Here is a 27,693-nt window from a genome sequence, read left to right on the forward strand (position 1 = left end):
TACACAGATATATATATATATATTACAATTAAATTAAAAAATTAAAATTCAGAAGTTAAAAACAAACCTAGAAATACAGAATAACCTTATTACATCCGTATAAATCAATACTTTTAAGTTGTCTTCCTGTATATACTTGAGATTCCAACAAAGCCTATACAATCTAATCTAAATGTTTCTTTCTCTTTGCAGATGGTGAATGTGTGGTGGCCCAGTGCCAGCTGTTCATATTTTTACTGCACATTACAGTTTGGAACACCTAACTCTATTATTTTTAATAAAGCCTTCAATAATCTTAGATTTATAATAGTATTGAGCACCTCTTCAACGACGCTGATTGGTAGCTTAGAAGATCGAATGTGCAATATACCGTATGTGACAATGAGGCATGAAATAGCTCTTGCAGATAAGATTAAGTGGAGTCCAAAGAGTTTTTGTAAGTATATTAAGGATAAAGGTAACTAGAGAAACAATAGGGTCCAAAGTGGTCATCAATGTGTTGAGCTGCAAGTGATACTCAAAGTCCTCAATGAATATTTCTCCTCTGTTTTGTACCACGCAGAAAGATATGAAGACCTGGAAACTAGGGAAAGTTAATGGAGATGGTTGAGGATGGTCTCTATTGTAGTCAAGAAGGTGCTGGATGTTCTAGAACATATGAAGGTAGATAAATCTCCTGGGTCTGATCAGGTATATCCAAGGTCACTGTGGGAAGCTTGAGAAGAAATTGCAGAGGCCTGGTTGAAATATAGGAATGATCGTTAGCCATGGGTGAGGTGCTGGAAGGCTGGAGGATGCCTAATGTTGTGACTCTCTTCAAGAGGAGCTACTAAGACAAAGCAGGAAACCGTGGACCAGTAAGTCTAACATCTGTGGTAAGTAAGTTTCTGCAGAGAATTCTGAAGGATAAAATATACACACATTTTGAAAGACGGGTTGATTAGGTAAAGTCAGCATGCTTTTGTGTGTGGGAGATCATGTCTCATAAATTTGATTCACCCCGTTGCCCACGTATTCCCCACCAGTTACATAGCTGTTCCATGGCTGCTGTGGGGCAGGGGTCCCTTAAGATCTAACAAGTCTCCCTAGTGATCGCTATGGCAGTATAGACTCGTCCTTGCAGCTCCCATTGGGAAACATACAGCTCAAAACCTTTTTCTTTTGAGGTAAAAAAATATATAAAAGCACACTTCCAGAGAACTTTTCATCCAATTTAACAATGTTTTAAGGGAGGGAGCCAAAATGGCACCAATGTTGCAAGCAACAAATGTTTTTGTGCACCAAAAATAGGTGAAATCCAATATTGGTGCACGAATGTCTAAAGAAAGGATAGACGTCAAAGTAGCTTTCACCTCTTAAACAATGAAAGGAAGCCTTTCCCAACAGTAATCTGACTCTTGGTTCTTCGGAGAAAGGAAAGATGATATTTAGAATCCGTGTTCTCACTTGGATTTTCAGTGGAAGCTGTCCAGGATTGTTCAGCTTTGTGCTGGCTTCTCAGTTGTTGGTTTATTACAAATTGCATGTCATCCTGCAGCAGAACAACACAAACAACAGTAAATAAGCAATCTGACACAATATCCACAGGCCCATTAGTCCTTTCAATTCATTTTGCACCAATACATCTACTTATCTATGAATCCAGCCACAACAAGATAGTAAACTAAAAAGAGGATAAAAGATCCTCCAGCGTGATTTTTTAAAAGTGCCTTGTCGTTCCATCTCTTATTTCTATCCATTACCTCCGAAAGCGATGCAAGATTACTCGACATCAATATTAATTAATATTAATTAATTTCCTACAACATATTTCCGTTCCATCCATTTCTTTCCAGATTTACCAATGCTGAATTTAAGTTTGTAATTTCACAATCCCAGTCCAGGTAATGTTGATTTCTCCCATACATATTGTATTGCTCTCCTGACCTGTGCCCTTCCCTTGTACCTTAACTATTTCCTCTTTCAATATCTCAAATCCCGTTAGTGATCTTTCCATTCTCAATTCCTCACCCCACATCCTTCTTTCTCCAACTTAATCCAGTGAAATGTCATCTCATTATTAATTTAGTGAAAAGTGAAATTCGTCAAAAAATATTTTAGTGCTTGTTCATCGGAATTCTCTGCCTCAGAAGGCAGTGGAGGCCAGTTCTCTGACTGCATTCAAGAGAGAGCTAGATAGAGCTCTTAAGGATAGCGGAGTCAGGGGGTATGGGGAGAAGGCAGGAACGGGGTACTGATTGAGAATGATCAGCCATGATCACATTGAATGGTGGTGCTGGCTCAAAGAGCCGAATGGCCTACTACTGCACCTATTGTCTATTGTCATCCAGGTGGCCCTCTACTTGTGGTCTCATAATGGTCTCTCAATACACTGGACATATTTGCACAGAATTATAGACACTGGAACAAAATACCCATATGGCCCAACAGATCAAGTTGAATATTTATCTGAGCCATCTAATTTGTTCACTGCCCATAATATTTGTGAATTTTCCTATGAACATTATTATTATATCAAGTAATTCTTATTACAATAATTTATTGATTCTTTTGTCAATGGCTTATGATAGAGAATTTCACATGTAAAATGAGGTTTTCTAGCATTTTCAATGAACTCTTAATTGAATTATCAGTTAGTGAAAATGAACAATGGAGATCACCATCTCTCATGACCCGAAGATCTAGATTAAGTCATCCTTTCCAACAGTTTCGTACGTACCTGCCAAGCTTCCAGTTCTTGTGACAGGTCCACTTTCTGCAGAATAGTCACCAGAAGTTGGGAGTTCAACAAATTCATGTCTATTTGACACTTGGCCAGCTCCATTTCCACTGCATTTTTCCTGGAAAACACAATCCATTATTATTTTTTATGATTATGGCATTACAAGTTACAGAAGTGTCTGCTGTTCATTCCAGTTTTCAACAAAACAAGCCATCCATCCTTGTGTCTCCCACAACACAGCTGGGGCCACATCCAATTCCATTGTTCATCTTGTTAGACATAAAACCTACAATCAGCACAGTGACACAACTGAAACCAAATAAAAGATAATGCCATGGGTGTGGCGGCAAAGAGGTGCTGCTGCCTCACAACTCCAGCGACTTTGGTTCAATCCTGATCTCATGTGTTGAACATGTGGAGTTTTCCCATTCTTTCTGTGACAACGTAGGATTTTCCCCCGATGCTCTGGTTTACTCCCACAGCATGCCGGAACGAGAGAATCTCAGGGAGGAGGGAAAATAGAGGGAGGGAGAGGACGGCCAAAGACGAACTTGAAAATGAAATTAGTTTTATAAAGTAAGGACAATTGGGAGTCCCTGTAAGTGAATGAACACCAAAGGTGAAGGGTGAATGGGACTGAATGACTTAGACATAGGTAGCAGTTTTAATTGACCTCAGGCCAAGGGAACTTGGTCAAGAGTGGATGGAAGTGTCAAGTCCACAGGTAACAAAGACGTTGATTAAAGTTCTGACAGCAGGAGATGAGGCAGGAACGAGGTCAGGCAATGTTAGAGAGGTTAAGTTTAATGGTCTTAAATAACGTGGGTGAGAGTTGGAAGCTTTACTTGGGATCGGGTATGACACCAAAACACGTAAGGTGCATTTCTGTTCTACCACAGTAAATGACCCATGCAGCAGGATAAAACTTTGACCAGAGGAAGTAAATGAAACAAAACAGGCTCCAACACTCACTTTGCAATCGCAGTGTCCCGTTCATGAATGGCTTGCTGCAGATGTTGGTCATCAGAAGAGTTCTGATGGCTGCATCTCAGGCCATCATTTTCCTTCCTGAGATTCATCAGATCAGTGCTTTGCAACTGCACCTAAATATTCAATCATAACATGATGTTGAGTGAAAACATAACCTGAGCTTCTCATGCTTGACTTGTTTGACTCTAAGCATCGAACACTGCCTCACTAGATCCATGCAAAGCAAATCAGCTGAGTCATGACCCGAACTATGCTCTACCCCAGACACACCCTGCAGTTCCCAAAAGTAGCTTTCTAAACAGAAATAGAAGCTACAATTAAATTTTAAATGTTAATAATAACTTAATTGAAGGAATATTTCAGCTGAGGATTTTTCTTCCTCCTTCAAGATTGATTAGATGTTTGCTGCAAGTGAGGTGGTTTTCGGCACCTCAAATAAAGGTCTGCTCAGGTAGCAAATTAACACCCAGCCCAAGTCCTGGCGCTCATAATTGTTCCCACACCCAACCACTGCGGTATATGTAATCGCCTCAAACATGCTATTGTTCTGCCTGATGGTTCAAACATCATATCACAGGATCTCAATATGATTATAGCACGGAAGGAAGCCATTCAGCCTCTCAAGTGTACTATGTTTACAGATTCTGTTGTGCTGCAGCAAGTAAGAATTTCATTGTTCTATCTGGGACATATGGCAATAAAACACTCTTGACTCTTGAAATCCATACTAACATTTGTCTGAGAGCAAATCAGCCATGAGAGCATCCCATCGCCTGGTCTCAATAATCTTATTGTCCAGGCAAATCCCTATACAGATGCTTCATCCAGCACAACCCCATTTTTTGCACAGTATCACCATCTCATTCTCTGCTCAGTATCACAACCCTATTCTCTGCAGAGTATCACAACCCCTTTTTCCACACAGTATTATTACACCCCCATTTTCTGCATTACCACCCATTCTCTGCTGAGTATACGTATAAGATATACATATACGTATAAGATATAGGTATACGTATAACATATAAGATTATTAAGGGGTTGGACATGTTAGAGGCAGGAAACATGTTCCCAATGTTGGGAAAGTCCAGAACCAGGAGCCATAGTTTAAGAATAAGGGGTAGGCCATTTAGAACGGAGATGAGGAAAAAAGTTTTCAGTCAGAGAGTTGTAAATCTGTGGAATTCTCTGCCGTGGAGGCCAATGCAGTGGAGGCCAATTCTCTGAATGCATTCAAGAGAGAGCTAGATAGAGCTCTTAAGGATAGCGGAGTCAGGGGGGATGGGGAGAAGGCAGGAACGGGGTACTGATTGAGAATGATCAGCCATGATCACATTGAATGGTGGCACTGGCTCGAAGGGCCATATGGCCTACTCCTGCACCTATTGTCTATTACCACCCCAATCTCCGCACAGTATCATCACTCCATTCTCCGCACAGTATTACCACCCCAATCTCCGCACAGTATCATCACCCCATTCTCTGCTCAGTTGTACCTGTCTCTGAAGCTCCTCAATCTTCTGCTGCTTTTCTTGATTCACTGCTTGTTCCTGTTGTAACTGTTGCTGCTGCCATTTCAGCTTCTCCTGGATCATCTGATCACCTTCTGGGATAAACTTGGAAAAATGATAGAAACTAATCAAAATGCAGGAAGAGGATTTATCACATAGTAGCCAGTCAGAAGTAACATGGACAGCCACCTCAGGGAATCATGCTGAGAGTGCCATGAATCACAACATAAAATTTGCTCAGTGAGGCTACAGGAATGGAACTGTTCAATCTATAGACATAAATTACTGAACCCCTGAATATTCTACGGTAGTTGTGCTGGTCAATATGGTTTCTCATACTCAGCTGATTCACCAGATATTTCTTCTCTGGCTCCCAGCCACTACATCCCAGGATCCTTGCTGACTGCATGTTAACCTTAATGTCCATTTGCCTCATGAGCTTAACCTGGACCTTTTGATCACTATTAGCAGCAGATGATGGGTGCGTTTGTCTCTGCTTGTTTTTGTAACCTTCCGGCACAAATACTTTGTTTTGTCTTTTCTAGTTTATTCATTAGCAGAAACAGAGCGATCACCCAGGTGTAGTCATAGAGTAATATAGCACGGAAACAGGCCCTTCAGCCTATCTTGTCCGTGCTGACCAAGATGTCCATCTAAGATAGTTTGTCTGTGTTTGGCCCATATCTCTCGAGACTTTTCCTACCTGTACAACTAACTTTCAAACATAGTTATTAGACCTGCACAATTACTTTCTCTTGCAGCTCATTCCATGTACTGTACATACCACCCACTTTGTGATAAACCTGTCCCCTTCAGTGTCCCTTAAATCTTTCTCTATTCACCTTAAACGTGTAGTTCTGTGTTCCACAGCCCTGTGGCTAAAGGGATCAGGGGGTATGGAGAGAAGGCAGGTACGGGATACTGAGTTGGATGATCAGCCATGATCATATTGAATGGCGGTGCAGGCTCGAAGGGCTGAATGGCCTACTCCTGCACCTATTTTCTATGTTTCTATTCCTCCGCCCACTTATCAAGCTGATCAAGATCCCACTGGAATTCGTGATAATGTTCTTCCTGTCTGCGACACCACCTATTTTAGTGTCATCTTACTAAGCATGCCTCGTATATTCTCATCCAAATCATTTATATATATAATGAACAACTATGGGCCAGGCACCCATCCCTGTGGTACACAACTGATCACAGGCTTCCAGGCTGAAACAACCTTCCACCACCCCCCTCTGCTTCACAGTTAGCACATAGCTGTATCCACTTAGCTAGCTCTCCCTGGATTGTGTGTGATCTAACCTTCCAGTCTAGCCTACCATGTGGGACCTTGTCAAATGGCTGCCAAAACGCATATTTAAAAATGTCCACCTTCATGCCTTCATCAATCCTCTTGGTTACCTCACCAAACATCTTTAACGGATTTATGAAATACGATTTCCCACACACAAGGCCATGCTGGCCAGCCAGAATAATGTTCCCATTAGGAAGCAAAGCTGCTATAGTCTGGAAGGGCCTGGGAGAGTGAAGAGAGCATTGAGCGCTTTGTGCAGAGTTTAATTCTGAAACGTGGATAATGTGATGGTGGGTGGCCAACATGAACTGCTCCCATAACACAAATGTATAATAAACTCTGGAATTAAAGCTTCCACCTCTCAACAAAATGCTTTAGGGTCCAACAGCAAAATGGCACTCTATATTGTAGTCATGGCGTCAAAGATTCATTGAGTCAAACAGCAGAGAATCAGGTCCTTTGGCCCAACTCATCCATGCCATCCAATATGCCTGATCTAAGCTGGTCCCACTTGCCTGTATTTGGTCCATATCCCTCTATACCTTTCCTGTGAAAGTGTCTTTTAAATGTTGTTATTGTACCTGCCTCAACTATCTCTTCTGGCAGCTCATTCCATATACCAATTATTCTCTGAGTGAATAAATTGCCCCTCAGGTTCCTATTAAATTTTTTCTTTCTCACTTTAAACCTATGTCCTCCGATTCTTCATTCCCCACCCTGGGTAAAACACTGTAAAGCATTTACCCTATAAATTCTGATCATGATTTTATACATCTCTTTAAGATCACCCCTTAGCTTCTTGCGCTCCAAGGAATATAAGTCCTAGCTTGCCCAATCTCTCCCTTTAACTCTTGAGTCCTGGCAACAAATGGAGGGACTTCTCCAGTTTCAAATTTCATCTCCAAGTAAGAATAATCCTGAATTGGTCTTCTGATCTGAGAGCCCATCCCCACCAGGAACCAGAAATAAATTGTTGAAATTCCCCTTTCTAGCCAGTAAACAACAAAGATTTTCATTCCTTAGTCGGGCTGGGTTCAAACTCCATTCCTAGAAGCAAAGGGCCAGTGCCTCTCTCAATGTGACCCGTAACTGTTGGTCAAAATGAAATAGACTGCGTGATGGTTGTAGGAATTTAATTACCTGTGCATCAGGGCCATGCACCAGATTGTGCACCAATTCTTTCAGGTGTGAGAGTGCTGTCTGGAGGCTTGGCGTCTGACATCCAGTCGAGCCGGCAGAACAGTTCACGCCCATCAAGGTCAGTAACTCCCGATGCATTTTCTCAATTTCATTCTTTATCTGGGTGGAAGTAAAGAAAGACACATCTCTTCAATAAAGTAACAAGTTCAGCCACTCCGCCACATGTCAGCCCTACTAGTTAGGCACGTTCGTGTGGAAGGGTCCAGTGGGCATCCCTACCTGATCTTTCTCGGCCTCCCAGGTCTCAGTCTCCAGACTCTGCTCTATTTCCGAGAGCAGGGAAGCATTGCAGCTTGTGGACTCCTGCATCATCTGCTGCTCACTCAGCTCCTGGAGTCGGCTCAGCAGCTGTCGGTTCAGTGCCTGCACCTCGCTGAAGTCCTCCTGTGACAGGGTCAGCTGGTGGTGGGAGGGAAGGTAAACACATCAGCAATATTCAGAGGGAGGCTCCGTGTACTACCACTATACGCTTGCACTGTATCTGAAATGCTGATCTAAGATGTACCTAAGTGCTAATGTATAGCGATAATTGTACTGAACTGTATACAAAAAATGAATTTCACTGTGCCTCTCGGTACATGTGACAATAAAGTACCGCTGAACCATGCTAAAAGCTGCAAAGTGTTTCAGAGGTAGAAACAAGCTTCTGGTCAATGCAGATGCTGGTTAACACACAAAAGGACACAAAGTGATGGAGTAACTCAGCAGGTCAGGCAGCATCTGAGTCTGTTTCTCAGACTGAAACATCACCTATGCATGTTCTCCAGAGATGCTGGCTGACCTGCTGAGTTACTCCAGCACTTTGTCTCCTGAAGTGTTTCGGAGGGATATCGCGGGGAAGGCGCCAGAATTAAGTGACTATTCCTGCTGTTCAAAGCCAGTAAGAGTCAACTGTTCAGTTTCAGGCTGCATCACGAGGATCAAAGCTTTCCGTATTTAACATTCCAGCAGGCATTACTGAATCACTCTGAGATTGCCATCCTTTCTTACCAGTCCAGAAGAGTTCAGTAAAATTACAGCAAAAACTTCAGGCAGGCAGTACTCTTCAATACTAAAACCTGGGACTTTAATTGCCTCATCAGGTGCCAACTTGGAACCAACAAATAACCTTCCATATGCACTACTGTCGGATCATGGTATCTGCATTTAGTCTCCTAAAATAAAGTTCCCCAGACATATTCTCTGATTTCCAAAATGGAAACAAAGCATTGTTTCACTGCAGCACACAATCTGGACTGAGGGTGGTGCATTTCAACTTCATAACCTTTGTCACAACGACACGCTCAGTCATTAACTGGGGATTTATTCAGTTTGTTTTGGTTGAGTTAATCAACACACACATTATTACCAACTACTGCAGAAGGAAAAAGAAAAGCCAGTGAGGGGCTGGAAAGCTGAATAAACACAATCCATTCAACCACACAGCAAGGTACCATTGCCATACTGAATAAATATCGACTGAGAAATCTCTTGTCCTCACCTTTGAGCTCTACATGGCGAATTGTTCTTGCTCACAGATGTACAATGAAGAGCTGCCTACAACGTGAATGAAGGCACTCAGCATGTGGAAATGTGGAAACTTCAGAAAGTCCCATTTCCTCTCCAGAGAATTAGTTGGCTCGAACTAATCAGCAACACCAATGAACAGTTTTGTGTGTATCCACGTTTGTGTGTTTTTGCATGTAGATACGTATGATTGCAAAGTTATTTTATGTTGATTGTATATTTTTTTCTTTATGACAGAGAAGGGGGCCATTCAGCCCATTGGGTCTATGCTAGTAGTCAGAAAAATCCTATTAATTCCATTCCTTTACTTATTTCCATGTAACCTATTTTCCCACTCATGTCCATTTTACCTCCCTGATTCCCCTTCCAGCCATCTACACAAGGGGTAACTTATAATAGTCAATTAACCAAATAATCAGCACATCTCTGGCATGTGGAATGTGGGTGCTCCCAGTCGCACAGAGAGCATTGAAACTCTAAACAGACCACACCTATGGTCAGAATTGAATATGGGTCACTGGAGGCATGAGGCAGCTACATTAGCTCTTGTGTGCAGCGCATGTAAATGTAGGCATGTGAGTACAACCCTGTACTAATTGTGATTTTGCGTGCATTTCATTTTCTCCTGGACAGAACATGAACAATCAAAAGCATCTGAAGAAGGGTCTTGACCCAAAACTTCACCTACACCTTTTCTCCAGAGATGCTGCATGCTGAGTTACTCCAGCATTTTGTGTCTATCTTCAGAACAAGAACAATGTTCCTCTGCTCCTGACCTACCAATCCTCCAACTCCACATTCCATGGGTCATCCTTTGTAATTTCTTCCAGCTCCAACAAAGTTCCACCACCTAATACATATATCCCTGTCCTTTAACCTACCTGAAGGGATTGCTCCCTTTCACAACTCATTGGTCTGTACTTCCGTCTACATCAACTGCTCGGCATCTGATGCCACTTTCACTTGGAATCACAGCATTTCCAACAGCTGCCTCTTCACCACTTGCCTTACCGCATTCTAAGGACCTAAACAGTCAGCTGTAGCACAACTCACTTGCACTTTTTCCCAAACTAGTGTACTGCATTCGGTGTTCACCATGTGGTCTTTACATTGAAGAAACCATACACTGATTGTGTGGTTGTTGTGTTGAGCACCTGCGTTCGGTCTATAGGAGTGACTCAACATCCCACCGGCCCATTACCACAATAACCTGTCTGTCTGTGGCCTCCTGCACTGTTGCAACACCCACTTGAGAAATAACACTTCATCTTCTGTCATGGTAAATTGTCAATTTTCAGTCTCACTATTGATTTCTTCAACTTCAGGTAACCTACAAACCTAACCTAGAGCACAGAATATAGAAAAGTACTGAACAGAAAAAGGCCCTTCGGCCCAAAATGTCCATGCCGAACATGATACCAAGATAAACTAATACCCTCTGCTTACATATGATCCATACCCTCCATTCCCAGTATATCCATCTGCCTATCTTGGAGTCTCTTAAATGCCACTATCATATCTACTTTACTACCACCTCCGGCAGCGCGTTACAGGCACATGACTTCCTGCGTAAAAAGCCTGCCCCACATATTTCCTTTAAACTTTGTCCCTCGCACCTTAAAGCTATGCCCTCTAGTGTTTGACGTTTCCACCTTGGGAAAATGATCCTGACTGTCTAAATTTTGACAGTGTTTTTCTCTCTTCATTGTTACCTGCTGGCCTGATTCACATTCATGCTAAAGTAACATAACACAGATAAAGGAGCATAATCCGTTGCATTAACTGACTTGGTATCACCCTATCTGAGATAAAGTAATCTATGTGCCTCTTCCCCACCCTCTCTGCATCAGAAACATTCTTGCCATGTTGTGATAAAGAGCCTCAGACATGAAACATCATTGCTGTTTCATTGCCTGACTTGCTGAGTATATTTACAGAATTTTCTGTTTTATTCCAAATTTCCAATATTTGCAGTTCATAAGTGATAGTAGCAGAATTAGGCCATTCGGCCCATCAAGTCTTCTCCGCCATTCAATCATGGCTGATCTACCTTTCCCTCTTAACCTCATTCTACTGCCTTCTCCCCATAACCCCTGACACCCTTACTAATCAAGAAACTATCAATCTCTGCCTTAAAAAATCCATTGACCTCCACAACCTTCTGTGGTAATAAATTCCATCTTTTGGTTTATTATTTACTCTGATTTGCTAACTGAACTTATCCTTTATATCCGAGTAATGAAATTGCAAGACTGCTTTGTAGTTCTGTACAATGTTTCCTGTGGATCTCAGTCCAGGACTGCAGAAGTCCTGTGGGCCTCACCTTCAACAACTGCTCCTGGTTCTTTTGCTGCAGCTGCGAGCACTGTTCTTGCATCGAATCGTGGCTGCTCTTCAGTGACAGGTTCTCCATTTCCATTGCCACCATCCACTGCTCCAGGTTACGTTTTTGTTCCGACAGTAGAGTCATCTGTCATGAGGCAATGAACAATGTTATGACCGCCTCCTTACGAATCGGTTCACTTAATCCAACAAGTCGTGATTCTCTGTTTGTACCAAGATTGTGAATACTTCTTTGAAAATTCCTATGATCTGTTTCACCAGCAAATTCAAGAACAGGTTGTAAAAGTTATTGATATAAATGTTGATCAAGTAAGGGTTTATTCCCACCCGAGCCTGCTACCACTTGCCCATCTACAGATTTTTACAAGGCTCTTATGGTCCCAGTGTACGTGAGTCCCTGGCTCTGGCTCACTTCCCTCTGAGTGTGAGCCTGGTTGCTTTGTTTATGAGTTGTCGTGCCAGAACAGTCTGATCCTACAGCTCCTCTTCTGATAAGCAAATGGAGATGACAGATTGTTGATGCTTGAATGGTGAAGGAACAAACATTCTCCCACATTCACCCAGTGTAGGAATGGGTCCCTGTCGGTCATTTGGCATAAGTGGTTCTGCCTGAGCTACAGTTGTCCAAATACTCAGCAGCAGCATCAGGTATCTGACCATGGGAACATGAGTATCTTGCCAGCTTTAAATATCTTTGCCAGTAAAATTAGCAATGAAACATTTGCTGAACTAATTCAATACTTGGGGCGGCACAGTGGCGCAGTGGTTGAATTGCTGCCTTACAGTGCAGAGACCTGGGATCGATCCTGTCTGTACAGAGTTTGTACGTTCTCCCTGTGACCGTGTGGGTTTTCTCCGGGTGCTCCGGTTTCCTCCCACACTCCAAAAACATACAGTTTGTAGGTTAATCGGCTTTGGTAAAATTGTAAATTGTCCCTAGTGTGTGTAGGATAGTGCTAGTGTACGGGAATTGCTGGTTGCGTGGATCCGATGGGCCGAAAGGCCTGTTTCCGCACTGTATCTCTAAAGTGTAAAAGTAAAGTCTACTCACTCGACATGCTCTGTCAAGGTGAGGCCTTGTTTATTAACAGGGTTTTGTGGATCATTATACCATCACATGGATGGGACCAAAAACAGTCAGAGGTTAAACAATTCCCTTTTGTTTTAAATTGTATGTATCCCACTTGATCATTTTAAAAGGGCAGTCACATCAGTTTCACACCCAGCATCTGTGCTCACCTCAGCCTGAAGACTCTGTGCTCTTGTGGCATTGTCATGCAGTAGACGTTCCTTTCCCATAAACATGCCCCTCAGCGCGTGGATCTCATGGGCGAGAGTCTGCTCCACTTTAGTCGCCTGGAGAAGGAAGCAACTTATTTACTGAAGGGCACACGCTTGTCAGATCTATTCCTCTGCACACAAAGCAACTCTACAAGCATGTGCAAAGCTAGAGTAACATAGTTCAAAGGAAATATGAATTGAAAGAAAAAAATGCAGATGCTGGAATTCTGAAATAAAAATAGAAATGCAAGAAATAGCGTTGCAGGTCAATGATCCTTCATTAGAATTTGGAAGGAGAGAAGATAAGTATCAGGGAGAAAGGGGTAGGGATGGATCGGACAACTGGGATATCTTTCATAGGGTGATGCCAGGATTGCTGTTGCGATAAGCTATAAATGAGGTCATGTGGTCAATGGGTTAATGAGGGCAGTTTAGGAGAGAGAAGATGAAGGCAAAAGCTATGAAATGAGGGCATAAACACGCTGAAATATAAAGGCCCCTTATCCATGGGTGCAAGCTCTTAACACATTCCCATTATGCAAGAAATGTGATCTTTGGCAGCAATAAATAAATATTAAAACCTATTAGAGATAAAAGGGCGAGATCATAGCAGTCGGCAGCCCAACGTCGATGCCCACAGTCCCCACTGTGCTGCCCACTTAGGCTGGAGCTCCAAACTCTGTACCTTCAAAGGGGCCGTCAGGCCCCAATGCCCACCTGGCTCTGCGTGTCTCACCAGTTATGTACTCAACCCAATATGTACTATGTTTTTTATTCTGGCGTGCTGCTGCAAGAAAGAATTTCATTGTTCTGTCTGGGACATATGACAATAAAACACTTGACTCTTGACCCTGCCTCTGACAGAAGGCAAAAAGGGGTGGCTTTTTCGTTTATTATCACTATTACAATTGAACTAAATGATTGAAATTTTTTTTTTTAACGATTCAGAAATCAATAACATAACACTTGCAAATAAATTAAAACATTAAAGTGAAGCAAATTAATTAGTAACCACCCGCCATCATCACCACTTGGTCCACAGGTCTAGAATCTCCATTGAGAATAATGATCCCATGTCAGTTCCGACCTTGTTTAAGATCAACTCGTTTAAAGACCTCGTTTAAAATCAACTCGTTTAAGATCGACTCGTTTAAGATCAACTCGTTTACGATCAACCCATTTAAGATCAAATCGTTTAAGATCAACTCCTTTAAGATCAACTCGTTTAAGACCTGGTTTAGAAACAGCTTTCCAGTGTCAGGCTGGGGCATCCTGTGAAGACTGTTTCCTGCCACTGGACGCGACATGGAGCCCAGAGCTGGCACAGCGTGGCATATCTGTCACTCGATAAGTCTTGGATTCATTGCACGGTTACAATGGCTGAAAGTGGGTGCTGCCAATCTCTAATAAGATTCACCCCAGCAGATCAAAGTTACCTGATAGCTCTTATGCAAAGGCGCTGCCTTATGTAGTAAAGAGCCCTGTGTTCTGACATTACATAAAGCAACACATGCAAATCAATCACTTGTGTGGATTGTTTTTTAGGCACTGTTTGTACTGATTTAATTACTTCCAACCCTGTCCTCAGATGTAATCTCAGCATTTGCTGTAGACACAAAAAGTCTTCACCCTCCTTTATAATCTCCTCAGGACGGTACCACCAATTGACAACTCACCATAAATATTTCTGATAGGATCACTTTACAGTACAATTACGTAAATATTTTAATACAGAAAACAACAGCAACCAGGCTAACTGACTTTATATTCATTCAAGCACATTAATTCTATGTTATCACCAGGACAACATGTTTCTTTACTTGCAGGACACGAGTGGGAGGTTCTGGTGAAAGGCAGGGCAAGTGATTCAGGAAGAAAGGAAGGAAGGAAGAATCAGTCTGTTTTATAAATATAAGCATCATCTGATGGAGAACCAGAGAGGGTGTTTTTATTTTCTTTCAAGATTACATTAGAACATCTTATCGCGGCACCAGGAATGGATCATTCCCAAGTCGGTTCCATTGCTATATGTTTGTTCTTCAGGCAGGCTATCTGCAAATTATGTTCTCGCCTATCCTGTTGTGTAATTCCTCCAATGCATGGCGTTGCTGTTGGAGAGGCAAGTGTTTCTATAACTACTGATAGTGCTTCTATAACTGCAGTCAGTATTTCCATGCGGAATACCCATTACTTATGTGGCATGTTCCTGCACCATGGTTGTTTGGCTCTGGCCCACAGCATCACAGGCCCCTGCTATCCTGCAGAATATGCCTTAGCCTACACCACCTCTGCAGCTCTTGATGTCTGCGCTGCATATTTTCAGCAACTTTCTCTTGTGGTGAATTTTGTGCCATGAGGGCGTAACTTTAAAGTGAGAGGGGAACGTTCAAGAAAGATTTGTGTGATGTTCTGGTCGCCAAGCTGGACGAAGGATGTCATTGAGCTGGCAAGTGTGCAGAGAGGATTCACAAGAATGTTATCGGGACTGGAGAATAAGGAGAGACAGAATAGGTGGGGACTTTTTACCCTGGAGCATGGGAGGGTGAGAGTTGACCTAATAAAGGTATGTGAAATCATGAAGGGCATAAATAAGATGAAAGGAAAAAAATAGAATCTATGGATCAAAAGGTGGTTATTGGAATGAGCTGCCAGAGAAAGTGGGAGAGGCGGGTACAAATACAAAGGCATTTAGACAGGTACATGGATAGGAAAGGTTTGGAGAGATGTGGACCGAATGCACGCAAATGGGACTAGCTCAAGTAGGCATCTTAATAGGCATGCATGAGTTGGGCTGAAGGCCTGTTTATGTGCTGTAGGACTCTGACTCTATTTAGGAGGCAGGTTTATTTACACAGTGAGCGATACTTGTCTGGAGCATGCTTCTAGGGAAAATGGTGGAAGTACATATGATATCAATGTTTTAGAGGCATTTAGACAGATACACAAACAAGCAAAGAATGGAGGATACAGAACATGTACAGGCAATTGTACAGTTTAAATTGGCAACATGGTCAACACAAATATTATGGGCCAAAGGGTCTGTTCCTGTGTTGTCCTGTTCTAAACTCCCTGTTCTGTCTCAGACCTAGATGGCCTAACCCTAGTTCTGAAATTGTGGCCTCTGATTCTAGACTCCTGAGTCAGGGAAGATCTTCTGAATTTCAGGCCTAGTCTTCTCAATTGCTTCTCTTACAGGAAATCCATCATCCTTGGAGCAAGTCTGGTGAATCTTGTCTGCATCTACGCTTTGGCAAGTGCATTCTTTCTAAGTTAAGGAGAACAAAACAATACAAAGTACACCAGATATCATTTCATAGAAGGCCCCATATAATTGCAGTGAGGCATCTTTATTGCTGTACACAGCTCCTCTTAAAAATTAAAATCAAAATGCCTCCCCAATGTTTACAGCACCGGTCGTTTGCCTTTCCAATGATGCCCATGATCATCAACACAACCCAATTTCTCACTGTTTAAAAGATAATTTGCTCTTGCTGCCTTGTGCACCAAAGTGGATCACTTCACATGTTACTCCATCTGTCATGTTATCACCCATTCACTCAGCTTGTGAATATATTCCCCTGAAGTCACTTTGCATCCTCCTCCTTCTTCATAATCCCACTTAGTTTTGCATCTTTAACAAATTTGGAAATCGGATATGTGATGTCCTCAGCCAAGCTGTTGACATAGATGGTGAATAGCTGGATTCCGACAGTACCCCAGAAGACACAGCCTGCCATCCTGAGAGAGACTCATATCGGATTCCGAATTCTAAGTCTACGTCAGTGTATCACCCTCAACTCCATATGCTACAACCTCACTGACCAATTTCATAAATATATGGTTTCCTTCCTCTATTTTGCAACTCACATCCTCAAACACCTCCAGCAGATTATTTAAGCCTGACTTCCCTTTTGTAAACCTAAACTGGCCTGCTCAATCTGGTTATTTTTTTCCCTGTGTATTCTGTTATCACATCCTTCCTTATAGATTCCAATATTTTCCCAATTACTGGCGGAAGGCTAACGGGTCAGTAGTTCCTTGTTTTCTCACTCGCTCCTTTATTAAATATTTGGATCGCATTTGATAACTTCCAAACACAGGTCACTCTGAAATTAGATGTGGATTGTAGCAGAGAGATAAGCCATGGTTCTATACAGACTGATGGGACTATTCCAAAATTACACTTTGGCCCTTTTATACAAGAAGACATTTTCCGTTTCTTAGCCTGTGCCTTCTGCAGGGGAGATAACAAGTACCTATTACCATTCAGCAAGGCAATTATTTTCTGCGCGACTGTATCCAGAAGGCTTTTGATTGACTGATGGTCACTTGACTTCAGATCCTTCTTTTCCACCAACTTGAGTCAGTGGTACAAGCAGATTGTTAATAAGTTCATATTATAGGAGCAGAATTAGGCCTTTGGCCCATCAAGTCTTCTCTGCCATTCAATCATGGTTGATCTATCTTTCCTTCTCGAACCCATTCTCCTGCCTTCACCCCCATAGCCCCTGACACCCTTACTAATCATGAATCAGTCATTCTCCGCCTTAAAAATATTCATTGACGTCCTCCACAGCCTTCTGAGGCAATGAATTCCACAGATTCACCACCCTCTGACTAAATAAATTCCTCCGCATCTCCCTTCTAAAGGTACGTCTGTTTATTCTGAGGCTGTGCCCTCTGGTCCTAGACTCTCCCACTAGTGGAAACATCCTCTCCAATCCACTCCATCCAGTCCTTTCACCATTCAGTAAGTTTCAATGAGGCCCCCCCTCATCCTTCTAAACTCCAGCAAGTGCATGCCCAGTGCTGTCAAACGCGCATCATTTGTTAACCTAATCATTCCTGGGATCATTCTCATCTTACCCTGTACTTCAGGAATTCCCACATTTTATGTATGGATGCCATCTTGGATCAATTAGCAATTTTTTTTATCCCAGTCCCAGTTCAGAATCTAGCATGATGCTTCAACACAGTTTTGAGAGAAAGGTGCATTGGTGGGTGTGAAATATCTTGTAAATGACTTTAAGCCAAGATCACATCAATTTCTGTATGTGGAATAATATTCTATACCAATCCTCTAACCCAGTATTCAAACATTTATTACCAACATGTCACAGCCATTATAGTCACAACCAAATTCTACTGAGAATTCATCTCATTTCTTGCACTGGGGCCTCTTGAAGTACTAATAGCTCCATCACTTACACAACAGAAACGAATTAGATTGTTAATGGTCAACGATGTGACTACTTTGAGGCACTCCTTGAAAATTCACTACGGTTAAGTTAGTATTTCCTATTTACAAAAAGGCTTTGCGTCTGGAACATTAAATTGCTACATTTACTGAAAGATGATTCAAACTCACCAAAACAAAATCCAAATAAACTCAGTTAACAAGAGAAACAAGTCTAAATCTTTTATGAAAGAGATGAACGTAATACTCAAGAGACATCAACAACACAGAGCCCTGTCAATTGGACTAAGAGAGAATGCCACTGCCTGATTCAACTATTTTTACACAAAGCCATCAACTGTGAAAGCTTTGTAACCTTGGAGTTGATTCTTAGAAAGACAAAGCATTCGGGAGCAGTCTGGCACTACAGCGTTTGTTCACTCAATGTAATTAACAGGGTTTGGCAGCGCTCTCACCCTCGTTGCTCTCTCCGCTGTCACAAGGCTTTGCACATAGGGGTGACTCAAGTTCCCAATTCTGAGGTTAAAATGTGAGAAGCGGAGCATCGACGCACAACCAGAGAGACAGAGGGGGTGAACTGAGCTGAAACAGATGACCGCTGAGCCACAAACACACCTGTCCTGGTATAATTGTGTGGCCGGTGCAAGACAAAACTGGTCACGGTATAAAAAGTGAAGCACATGCTGGGTACAATAAAGCAGGACATCGTACACTCAGAGTGACACTAAAATAAATTATGGCACATGCTAACTTAGCAGAACACTCATCAGGCACAGTATGTACTGGACACAGCACAGAAAGCATAACAAACACTGCTTACAGGCAGAGTAAGTGAAGCACAAATTTGGTTGAGAACATCAAGTCAAACCCATATTGGGTACAGCAAGTGCTTGATTCAACACAGAAAGTAATGCACACGTTACAGTGCATACTAGTCTTCTGCTGATACTATAGATCATTCTCACTGTGAACCCCACAAGGCTTACACAGTTATTACCCGAATCTGGAGATGAAGGAGAAAAGCAACACTGTTCTGTTCAGCTTAAATCTATTACTTATTCTTCATTAAGGAGTTTATTAAGGGAGTTCATGTGCAGCATCTGACTGCAACAGTATGACAACTGCTACACAGAGTAGAAATGCAATCCAAAACTACACAAATCCCAACCTGACACCGGAATGGGTCTAAATAAGAACTTAAGGAAAAAGCAAGGGCGATTATCCTTGATCCTATATTTTCAGTTAACGTTGATTTCTGGGCGTCCTAAACTTACTTTTAGTTGGTGCATTGTTAATTTTTGAATGTAAACATGCTCTGTATTTTTTTGCATTTTAATGCATTTTTTGTCAAATTGAAAAATATAGAACAGCGCAGGAACAGGCCCTGGCACCCACATTGTCCGTGCCGAATAAAATGCCAAGCTAAACTAATCTCCCCCACCTTCATTTGATTCATATCCCTCCATTCCCTGTATATCCATGTGCCTATCAAAAGCCTCTTAAATGCCACTATCTTATCTGCCTCCACCACCCCTGTCAGCGTGTTCCAGGTACCCACCACACTATGTGTAAAAAAAGTTGCCGCGCACATACTCTCAATCTCAAGAGTTCCTTCAATTCCAGATTCTAAACACAGTTCTCCTGAAGTGCAGGAGTGATTGTAAAAAGTACTGAAACTTTTAGTAACAAAAAAAAAAATGGTTTGATATTTCCTGGCATCCCAACTCTTTGTTTACTTTTGTCCATTTATACTTATTTTAAGTTTGAATGTATAATAATTACATTGGGATAGTGCTTGGTTTTGATTTAATTGCAAAAACTGGCCTCAGCATTGGTCTCTTTTTTTGGATCCAACAAGTAAGCACGGTGCAAGTACAAAAAGCAAGTTAACAAGGCACCTGACATCATACAAGTCTTAAATTATTAAAATAAATTGCAAAGCTCTGGTGTTATAGAGTGTTGAACTCCTTTTAGAAAATACTTCCACATCTCTGACGCGTGATGTGAATCCCTTGTTCAGATCTTCGTTGTTCTGTGTTTTGATAGTCAAATGTTTATGAGTTCTTGTGCTATCAATTATTTGGCCGTTAATGTCTTTTGCTTTTGCAGTTGCCATTTTGCTCATAATTTACCAGCAGTAGTGTCAACCAGTGAGGTTTAAATTAAGTAGAAAATATTGGAAAAAGCTTAAGGGATCCCAGCGAGTAAAGGGGTAATTTTCTCTGCAATTAGATACTTCCTGAACCTCATGAAAATTACGCAGTAGCCCCACCTACACTATTTATAAATTGCGTGTTAAAAAGAACAATTCAGATTGTTTCCTGGAGACAGATTACATATCAACAGTGGGTAGGGAATGTAACCTTTGTAGCTTCATAAGGTGTGACGTTTGCAGAATTAATCCACTCTAAAAAGGATTCATGACGTTATTGAAGACTTTTCTTGCTCAATAACATGTTGCGCAATCACACATGGTGGACTTTACATCTATAGATGAATCATGAGTGGAACCACAACAAATTGTCGTGAGAGTTTCGCTGGCCAGTCAGAACTGCCAGCATGATGCCAGCATGAGAGCAGAATAATTCACTTCAAAGTGCCCATTCCCTAATGGGAGTTAATGATTGAATCTGCACTGGAATGCACTTAATTAAAGCACATTTTCTTATGTTCTTGTTATTCCAGCACGCATGATTTCACCCATTTGATCTGTTAGGGACCAAGCTGACCAGTAAAGGAACATAAACTATTTACCCTTTTCTAAATGTGCAAGCTACATGTTTATTCCTATCGTTTATTGATTAAACTCTGGTCTGTTCACAGAATTTTCCAAAACCAATACAGAACAATTATGCACAGTGTTTTCTCAGAACAAAGATACCAGCTGGTGAGGTTAATTGGAACTCAGATATGATCATAGACAATGAAAAATATTTTTTTCCCCTTCTTGCACGGACAACATTCTATGCCAGTGGAAGGGGTTGAAATGTGGAGTTCAGTTTGCTGTATAGACAACAGAAAGTAAATAGCAGTGGCCTGTTAATAAATATCTAACAAGGGCAATAAATTAGTATTAGCTGAATTTGTAGAAAGATCAGAGGACAATATGTATTCACATAACTGAAAAGGAAATAAAACTGCAGATGCTGGAAATCTGAAATTAAAAACAGAAAATGTCAGAAATGTGTACGGTCAGGCAGCATGTGCAGAGATGGATATGATGTTTCAGATAGATGAACTTTTGACAGAACTGTTCTCGTTCCAGAATCACTTGCTACCTTGTTGAATATTTCCAGCATTCTCTACTTTTAATTATTCAATCATGAAAAATGTCCCAAGATGTTTCACAAATTGGGTGGATGTTGAAGGAAACATGGAAAGTCATTCCAATGAGCTGCTTTCAAGGAGAGACCAGATACAGTTGGGAGTGCAAAATATGGCCCTTTGAGCCTGCTCCACTCTTCAATAAGGTCATAGAGTCATAGAGCCATGCAGCATGGGAACAGGCTCTTCAGCCCAACTTGCCCACTCCAACCAACATACCCTAACTACACAGCTGGAGTATTGTGTACAGTTCTGGTCACCACATTATAGAAAGGATGTGATAGCTTTGGAGAGGGTGCAGAGGAGATTCACCAGGATGCTGCTAGGGATGAAGGGCCTCGGCTATGAGGAGAGACTGAGCAGACTGGGGTTGTTTTCCCTGGAGCAGAGAAGGCTGAGAGGGGACATGATCGAGGTGTACAAGATCATGAGAGGCGTAGATAAGGTAGATGGCGGGGAACTTCTTCCACTGGTAGAAGGTTCAACAACGAGGGGACATAGATACAGGGTAAGGGGAGGGAGGTTTCGGGGGGATGTGAGAAAGAACTTTTTCACCCAGAGGGTGGTTGGAGTCTGGAACTCACTGCCTGGGGTGGTGGTGGTGGCGGGAACACTCACAACGTTTAAGAGGCATTTGGATGGGCACTTGAAATGCTACAACATTCAGGGCTACGGTCCAAATGCGGGAAAATGGGATTAAAATTAGACTGTGTTTGGTAAAGGGCGGCACGGACACGATGGGCCGATGGGCCTCTTTCTGTGCTGTAAGACTCTATGACTCTATACACTAGTCATGGCTGATCTAATATTCCTAGCCCAATTTCTGCTGGATTTGCACAGTCTTCAATTCTCTTTCAGAATTCACTGACCTCCGTCCTGAATATATACCACTTTTTTTTCATTCAGAGTTCTGAAGATCTAGGACCCTCTGAGCTAAAGGCATCGTCTATGTTCCTGATTTGAGATTCTCCATTCAGAACAGTCTGTCAGCATCTATCCTGTCAAAGAATAAGCCCCTGAATAATAGAAAGCCACAGAGGTTGGTTTAGCAAGAATTAGAAAATAAAATTATTCGCAAAGATCTACCTCAGTCCTCCTCAAGACTTATCACAGAATTCAAATCAATAATTGACAGCATTGATGAATTGGTTGGTCAAAGTTACAATAATTAACCAGGAGATTACAATAGTTCTGGTTAATTCATATGCTCTTACTTTTCTCAGTTGATCCACCAGTTTCTGGTTTTGTTCACTTAGATCACATTCCACATCCACTTTGACTTTTTCAACCTCGCGCAGGTATTGTTGCTGTTTCTGGATCTCCAGCTGCAACTGTTGCAGATCTCCTTCCACTTCTGCTACTCGAGCCTCCCACTCTTTCTCCTTCCCTTCATACTTCAGACGCAACGCATATTTCTCCTGTTCAAGCTCCTAAGGGGAAATGCAGATGCAAGTGGTTGAAACAAATTACAGCACATGTATAATTGGTGCTTAAGCAATCGTATCATGCGTTTCTGGAAATCGCTTTCACCGGAAGAGGCCATGGACAAATTCTTAGCACCAATTATTAATTACAAAGTAATTATGAACAAGGAGTACAATTTGGCTCATCATAATCCATTCACCCAGAAAGACTGCACCATTCTCCCATTTTAGCAATTGGTCATCCATGTACTTCTATCCATATCTCTGTTATAGATCCTGATTGCTCTTTGTGTGAATAACTTCTTGATATGATTCTTTAAACTATATTTTTACAAAAACATAACTAGGTCTCCTTGACCCACTCTCAGAATTTGATTCTGGATTTATGTTTTCCTTTCCTTTAAGCTGCTTTCAGTAAATTCCTCTCTCAGATCTCTCTTTCTTTTAAACGAGATGTCCAAGTTTTGTCTCACAAGGCAGATATCGAACACTAGAGGTCAGACGTTCTTCGGTTCTTCACAGCTTCCAGTGCCTGAATATCTCCTTGCTTCATGGTGGGCACTAATCACAACTCTCAGCCCAACCTCAATGTTCCTCTGCATTTGCTCAAGCAGAAAGATATCCTGCCCACAATTAACAGAATTGTATGTTGAACTCCAGCCAAGAACTAATCAATACAGTACTATATTGGACAGATATATGAATGGGATTGGTTTAGAGGGATATGGGCCAAATACATGCAAATGGGACTAGGCCAGTATGCCAACTTGGTCAGTGTGGACAAGATGGGCCAAAGGGCCTGTTTCTATGCTGTACAGTTCCATGGCTCTATGATCCCGGTCGGTACCTTGTGAAATGTCTTCAACTCTGTTGCATAATTCAAAATCTTCAGCAACTACAAAATAGTTAACATTAAAACTGCTTTAATTCTCTGCAATTAACAAGAGCAAATCTGCATTTGATGCAAGAGGAGAAACAGGACCCCATTGAGTTAATCATACACTTTAGTCTGTAACTCTCCTAGAGGCTAAATAAAACAACCAGAGGAACTCAGCAGGTCAGGCACCATCTGTGGAAAGTAATTGACAGATGACACTTGAGTCTATTCTGCCAATAAAAGACTGAGATCAACAGTCCTCAGAGGCTTGGAGAATGGCACCAAGTGTGTCTGCATCAAGGAATTGATGTTGGTGGTAAGTTTTGAGCAAAGTGAAAATGATGCCTGTATTTCCAGTGTGTGTATCAGACAGAAAACACGTATGGAGGGTCAACTTTTGCTATGAATGTGGATTGCATTATTTGCTCTTCCACTAAACCAGGGAAGGGAATTGGAGGTAATCAGAGCGCTAGGTGCACACTGCATATGCCAGGGTTGCACTTTCAGACTCAAGTACTATTGTCCCTGGCAAAAACTTCAGAATATCAAAAGTCTTGATATTAATATATTTCAGAGCCAATACCTGAAAAACTGAATATAGTTTATTTTTATTTTTTGAAACACTGATGAATCAGTTTTAATATTTTCTGAAGCTCCCTCAAATCCACCTGATAGCTTTATTGTTTGACGTCTCAGACTGTCATCGTACATTTACTCTGTGATCTCGGATAGAATGTTCACATCTCTTCCATTGGCTGGACGCAAAATGCTGGAGTAACTAAGTAGACCAGGCAGCATCCTTGGAGGACGTGGATAGGCGATGTTTCGGGTTAGGACCCCTCCTCAGAATGCTCCCCAACCCTGCAATCAGTCTGAAGAAGTGTCCTGATTGAAGAATCACCTATCCATGCCCAGCTGCCTAACCTACTGATTTATTCCAGCGTTTTGTGTCTTTCCTCAAAAAACCAGCAACTGCAGTTCCTTGTTTCTTCCATTGGGATGTCCGATTATACGAAGATCAGTTTTCTCTTTCATATAAAGTATTTCTCTGCCTTCAAAAGATTTTTAATTATTTCAAATAAAATTAAACGCTGCTCCAATACATTTCTCCCCTCGGATTCCTAAACACGGAGCATATACAAGGAAATATAAAGTTAATCTGTAACACTTAGCTCTAAACTCCACTTTTTCCTATACTAAATTGATGTTTTCTATACTTTATTGTGAACTTCATTCTCATATTTCTTCCAAGCACTGACACAATTACCTCTATGTCCTCATCCTTTCTCGTATTTTAACTGTGACACAATTAACATTCACTGCCCTTACGTGTCTAACTTGTTTTTTTGCTGGGTGATCAAGATCACAGCCCTCCTCTGTCTCCTTGAATTTACTTCACCAATAAGATTTCCACCCGAGACACTTGACATTTGACAATCTTCTAATTTAAACTTCTTCAAACCCTTTGTGGACTTTTCACAGTTTGATGGGATTTTCAATTTTTTTTAAGTTAAAAATAAACCAAATAGAACACTGGTGCTAATCTTATCAATACACCAAGACAGGACTCCATTCAATGGAATAAAATATACTAAATTAACCTGTTTAAAAAAATAAAATTCTAATGGACATAGTTCAGAAATGTATCGAATTCCTGTGTGAAATTTGACTTCATGGGACTATATAATGTCTATATAATCTGTGACTTAGTTGGTAGCATAATTGTGTCTGGCTCAGAATGCTGTGGGTTTGTCTTACTCTTGAGACTTTGGGCTCTCACTCAAGTTGTAGGATTGAGGTTGTGCTGCCCTGGCTGGGGGAGGTGGTGGCGAGAGAGTGTGGGGGGGGGGGGGGGGGTGGAGTTCTTCCTTTGGATGAGATATTAAACTCAATACTTTCCCCCAACCCATTACCATGAAGAAAAGGGGATTTTTTATCCCAGTGCTTTGGCCAGTATCCTAACGTTACCCTAGCAAGTTGGATGGTGAAGATCACATTTCTATTTGTGTGAGCTTGTTGTAGACACACTACCCTATCGCCCAGCCACACCCTTTGTTCTACGGAGATTGTGATGCTCGTTTTATCTGCAAGCGGTTTTTTTTCTTCCATAGAAATCAAAGTCCTCTTGAAATTAAATATTCCCTTCCCTGTTCCGTCGAGCTAGAGTGAGGTGACATTTTACATCAACTCCCTATTCCTCATATGCAGTTTTGGCAGGTTCTTGCCCCGCAGGAGTAATCAGAGCTGGCCCAAATTCTCTCTGCGAAGTGACATTTTTCCTAAGTAGCCACCCAACAGAAACATATTCAGATCAAATTCGAGTAACTCCTATTTGATCAATCACATTTTTACAGGTATCTGATATCTACAATGAATATTTGGTGACTTAGGAGACACCACATCATGGGGACAAAGTTGCTTTTGCCCAATGGGTCTAATGCACTCTGAGTGTAACACCAACAGTTCCTTTGACACTAACCGAGTATCTTCCAGTTGCCCGGCCTCTATAACGATTAAACCATCCTTCATGCATCAATCACCTAACATCTTTCATTGTCAATCAACCAGCAAGTCGCCGGGACCATCAACGTTTGCGAAAAAGATTTAATCAGGTAGTTTTATGGGAAAACTAGGCGAGTCGTGAGAAAATACCTGACCCAAGACAATCTTTGAGACCGGCGGAAGAAAAAAGTTGGACACAGCATAAACTCTAATGCGCGTTCACATGTATAGAAAGTGGGGACTAGCAATGAGCAAGTCAGCTGTCTTGCCAAGCGAGGCTCAGTGATGGATAGAACAGGTGCTGACATAGTGGGACATGGGCCCGCGGGTGGTCTCTCACCTCCAGCTTTTGGCTGTATTCCTCCTCCAACCTGTCCTTTTCCTTCTTCAAGCCCTGGTTTTCGGTGAGAAGCGCTTTTCCCAGCTCGGCGGCCACGTGAACTTCCTTCTCCCTCTGCTTGAGGAGGGAGAGCAGGTCGGTGGTGTCCACGAAGGCGGACACTTCTCTAATGTGGTCCCGAGCGAAGGGGAAGCGGTCCTCCTCCAGTGGGGACTTCATCTCCAGGAGCCCAGCTGCAGGCACGGCGGACGAGGCTCGGGGACGGTCCCAGTGGCTGCAAACCCCCGTTCAGCCAAAGTCTGCGTGAAGTTTGCTCTTGGTCCGGGGGGGGCTGCCCGGGGATGTTCTGGGGCTTTGACTTTTATAGGCTGGAGCCGATGGAAATGAGCGTCGCTGGCACCGCGTCTTTCCCCAGAGAAGACAGATGGTGGAGTGAGGGAAGCAGGAGAAATAAAGGATAAAGATCAGCCCGGGGAGGTGTGTTTAGCGTTCAAACCCCGCACCTTTCAATGGGAGTTCCGCGTTCGTCAAACTGACTTGAAAGAAACTAATCGCTTCGGGGACTCGCACAAGCAGCGTGACACCTGTGGACACAGCAGCGACCAAGCCCACGCCCACAGAGAGGAGAGCGTCCAAGATACAGTGACGGAGTCGAGGAGCAGGGACTGCATCATCCCGCCTTCAAATAGTCATCTAAACCCTCCCGGCGGGGAAACCAATCGCACAATGGGACAGTCTGAAATCTGTAGACACTTGCACAACCTCAGAGAACAGCACAGCACAAGAACTGGGTCTGCACCCATTCCTTCTCTCCCGAGATGCTGCCTGACCTGCTGAGTTACTCCAGCATTTTGTGAATCGATTTGTAACAGGTATAACAGAGCTTTATTTGTCGTTCGGTACCGAAGTACCGAACGAAACTACATAGCAGTCATAGAAAAAAAAAGAACACAAGACACATAACCCCAACATAAACGTCCATCACAGTGACGCCAAACACCCCCTCACTGTGATGGAGGCAACAAAACTTCCCCTCTCTTCCCCACGCCCACGGACAGACAGCTCGTCCCCGACCGACCCGCACAGTCCCCGCACCGGGCGCTGAAACGTCCCGCGGCCGAACCGGGCGATGAAAGGCCCGCGACCAAGCCTTGCGCAGCTAAGTCCCGTGGTCGA

General features: G+C 42.3%; 1 protein-coding gene across 1 annotated transcript; it reads right to left on the reverse strand.

The window, feature by feature from the left end:
- Window positions 1–26,915, reverse strand: LOC144606314 (BICD family-like cargo adapter 1). The gene is made up of 10 exons (XM_078422287.1): window positions 26,518–26,915; window positions 22,589–22,804; window positions 12,812–12,928; window positions 11,553–11,699; window positions 7,943–8,122; window positions 7,664–7,822; window positions 5,209–5,328; window positions 3,695–3,825; window positions 2,720–2,840; window positions 1–1,531 (listed from the first exon to the last, which is right to left on the reverse strand). The coding sequence occupies exons 1-10, from the start codon at window positions 26,734–26,736 to the stop codon at window positions 1,349–1,351; spliced, it is 1,593 nt and encodes a 530-aa protein (XP_078278413.1). The 5' UTR covers window positions 26,737–26,915; the 3' UTR covers window positions 1–1,348.
- Between the last annotated feature and the right edge of the window lie 778 nt (window positions 26,916–27,693).

This window comes from Rhinoraja longicauda, chromosome 26 (genome assembly GCF_053455715.1).
Source record: "Rhinoraja longicauda isolate Sanriku21f chromosome 26, sRhiLon1.1, whole genome shotgun sequence".
NCBI lineage: Eukaryota > Metazoa > Chordata > Chondrichthyes > Rajiformes > Arhynchobatidae > Rhinoraja > Rhinoraja longicauda.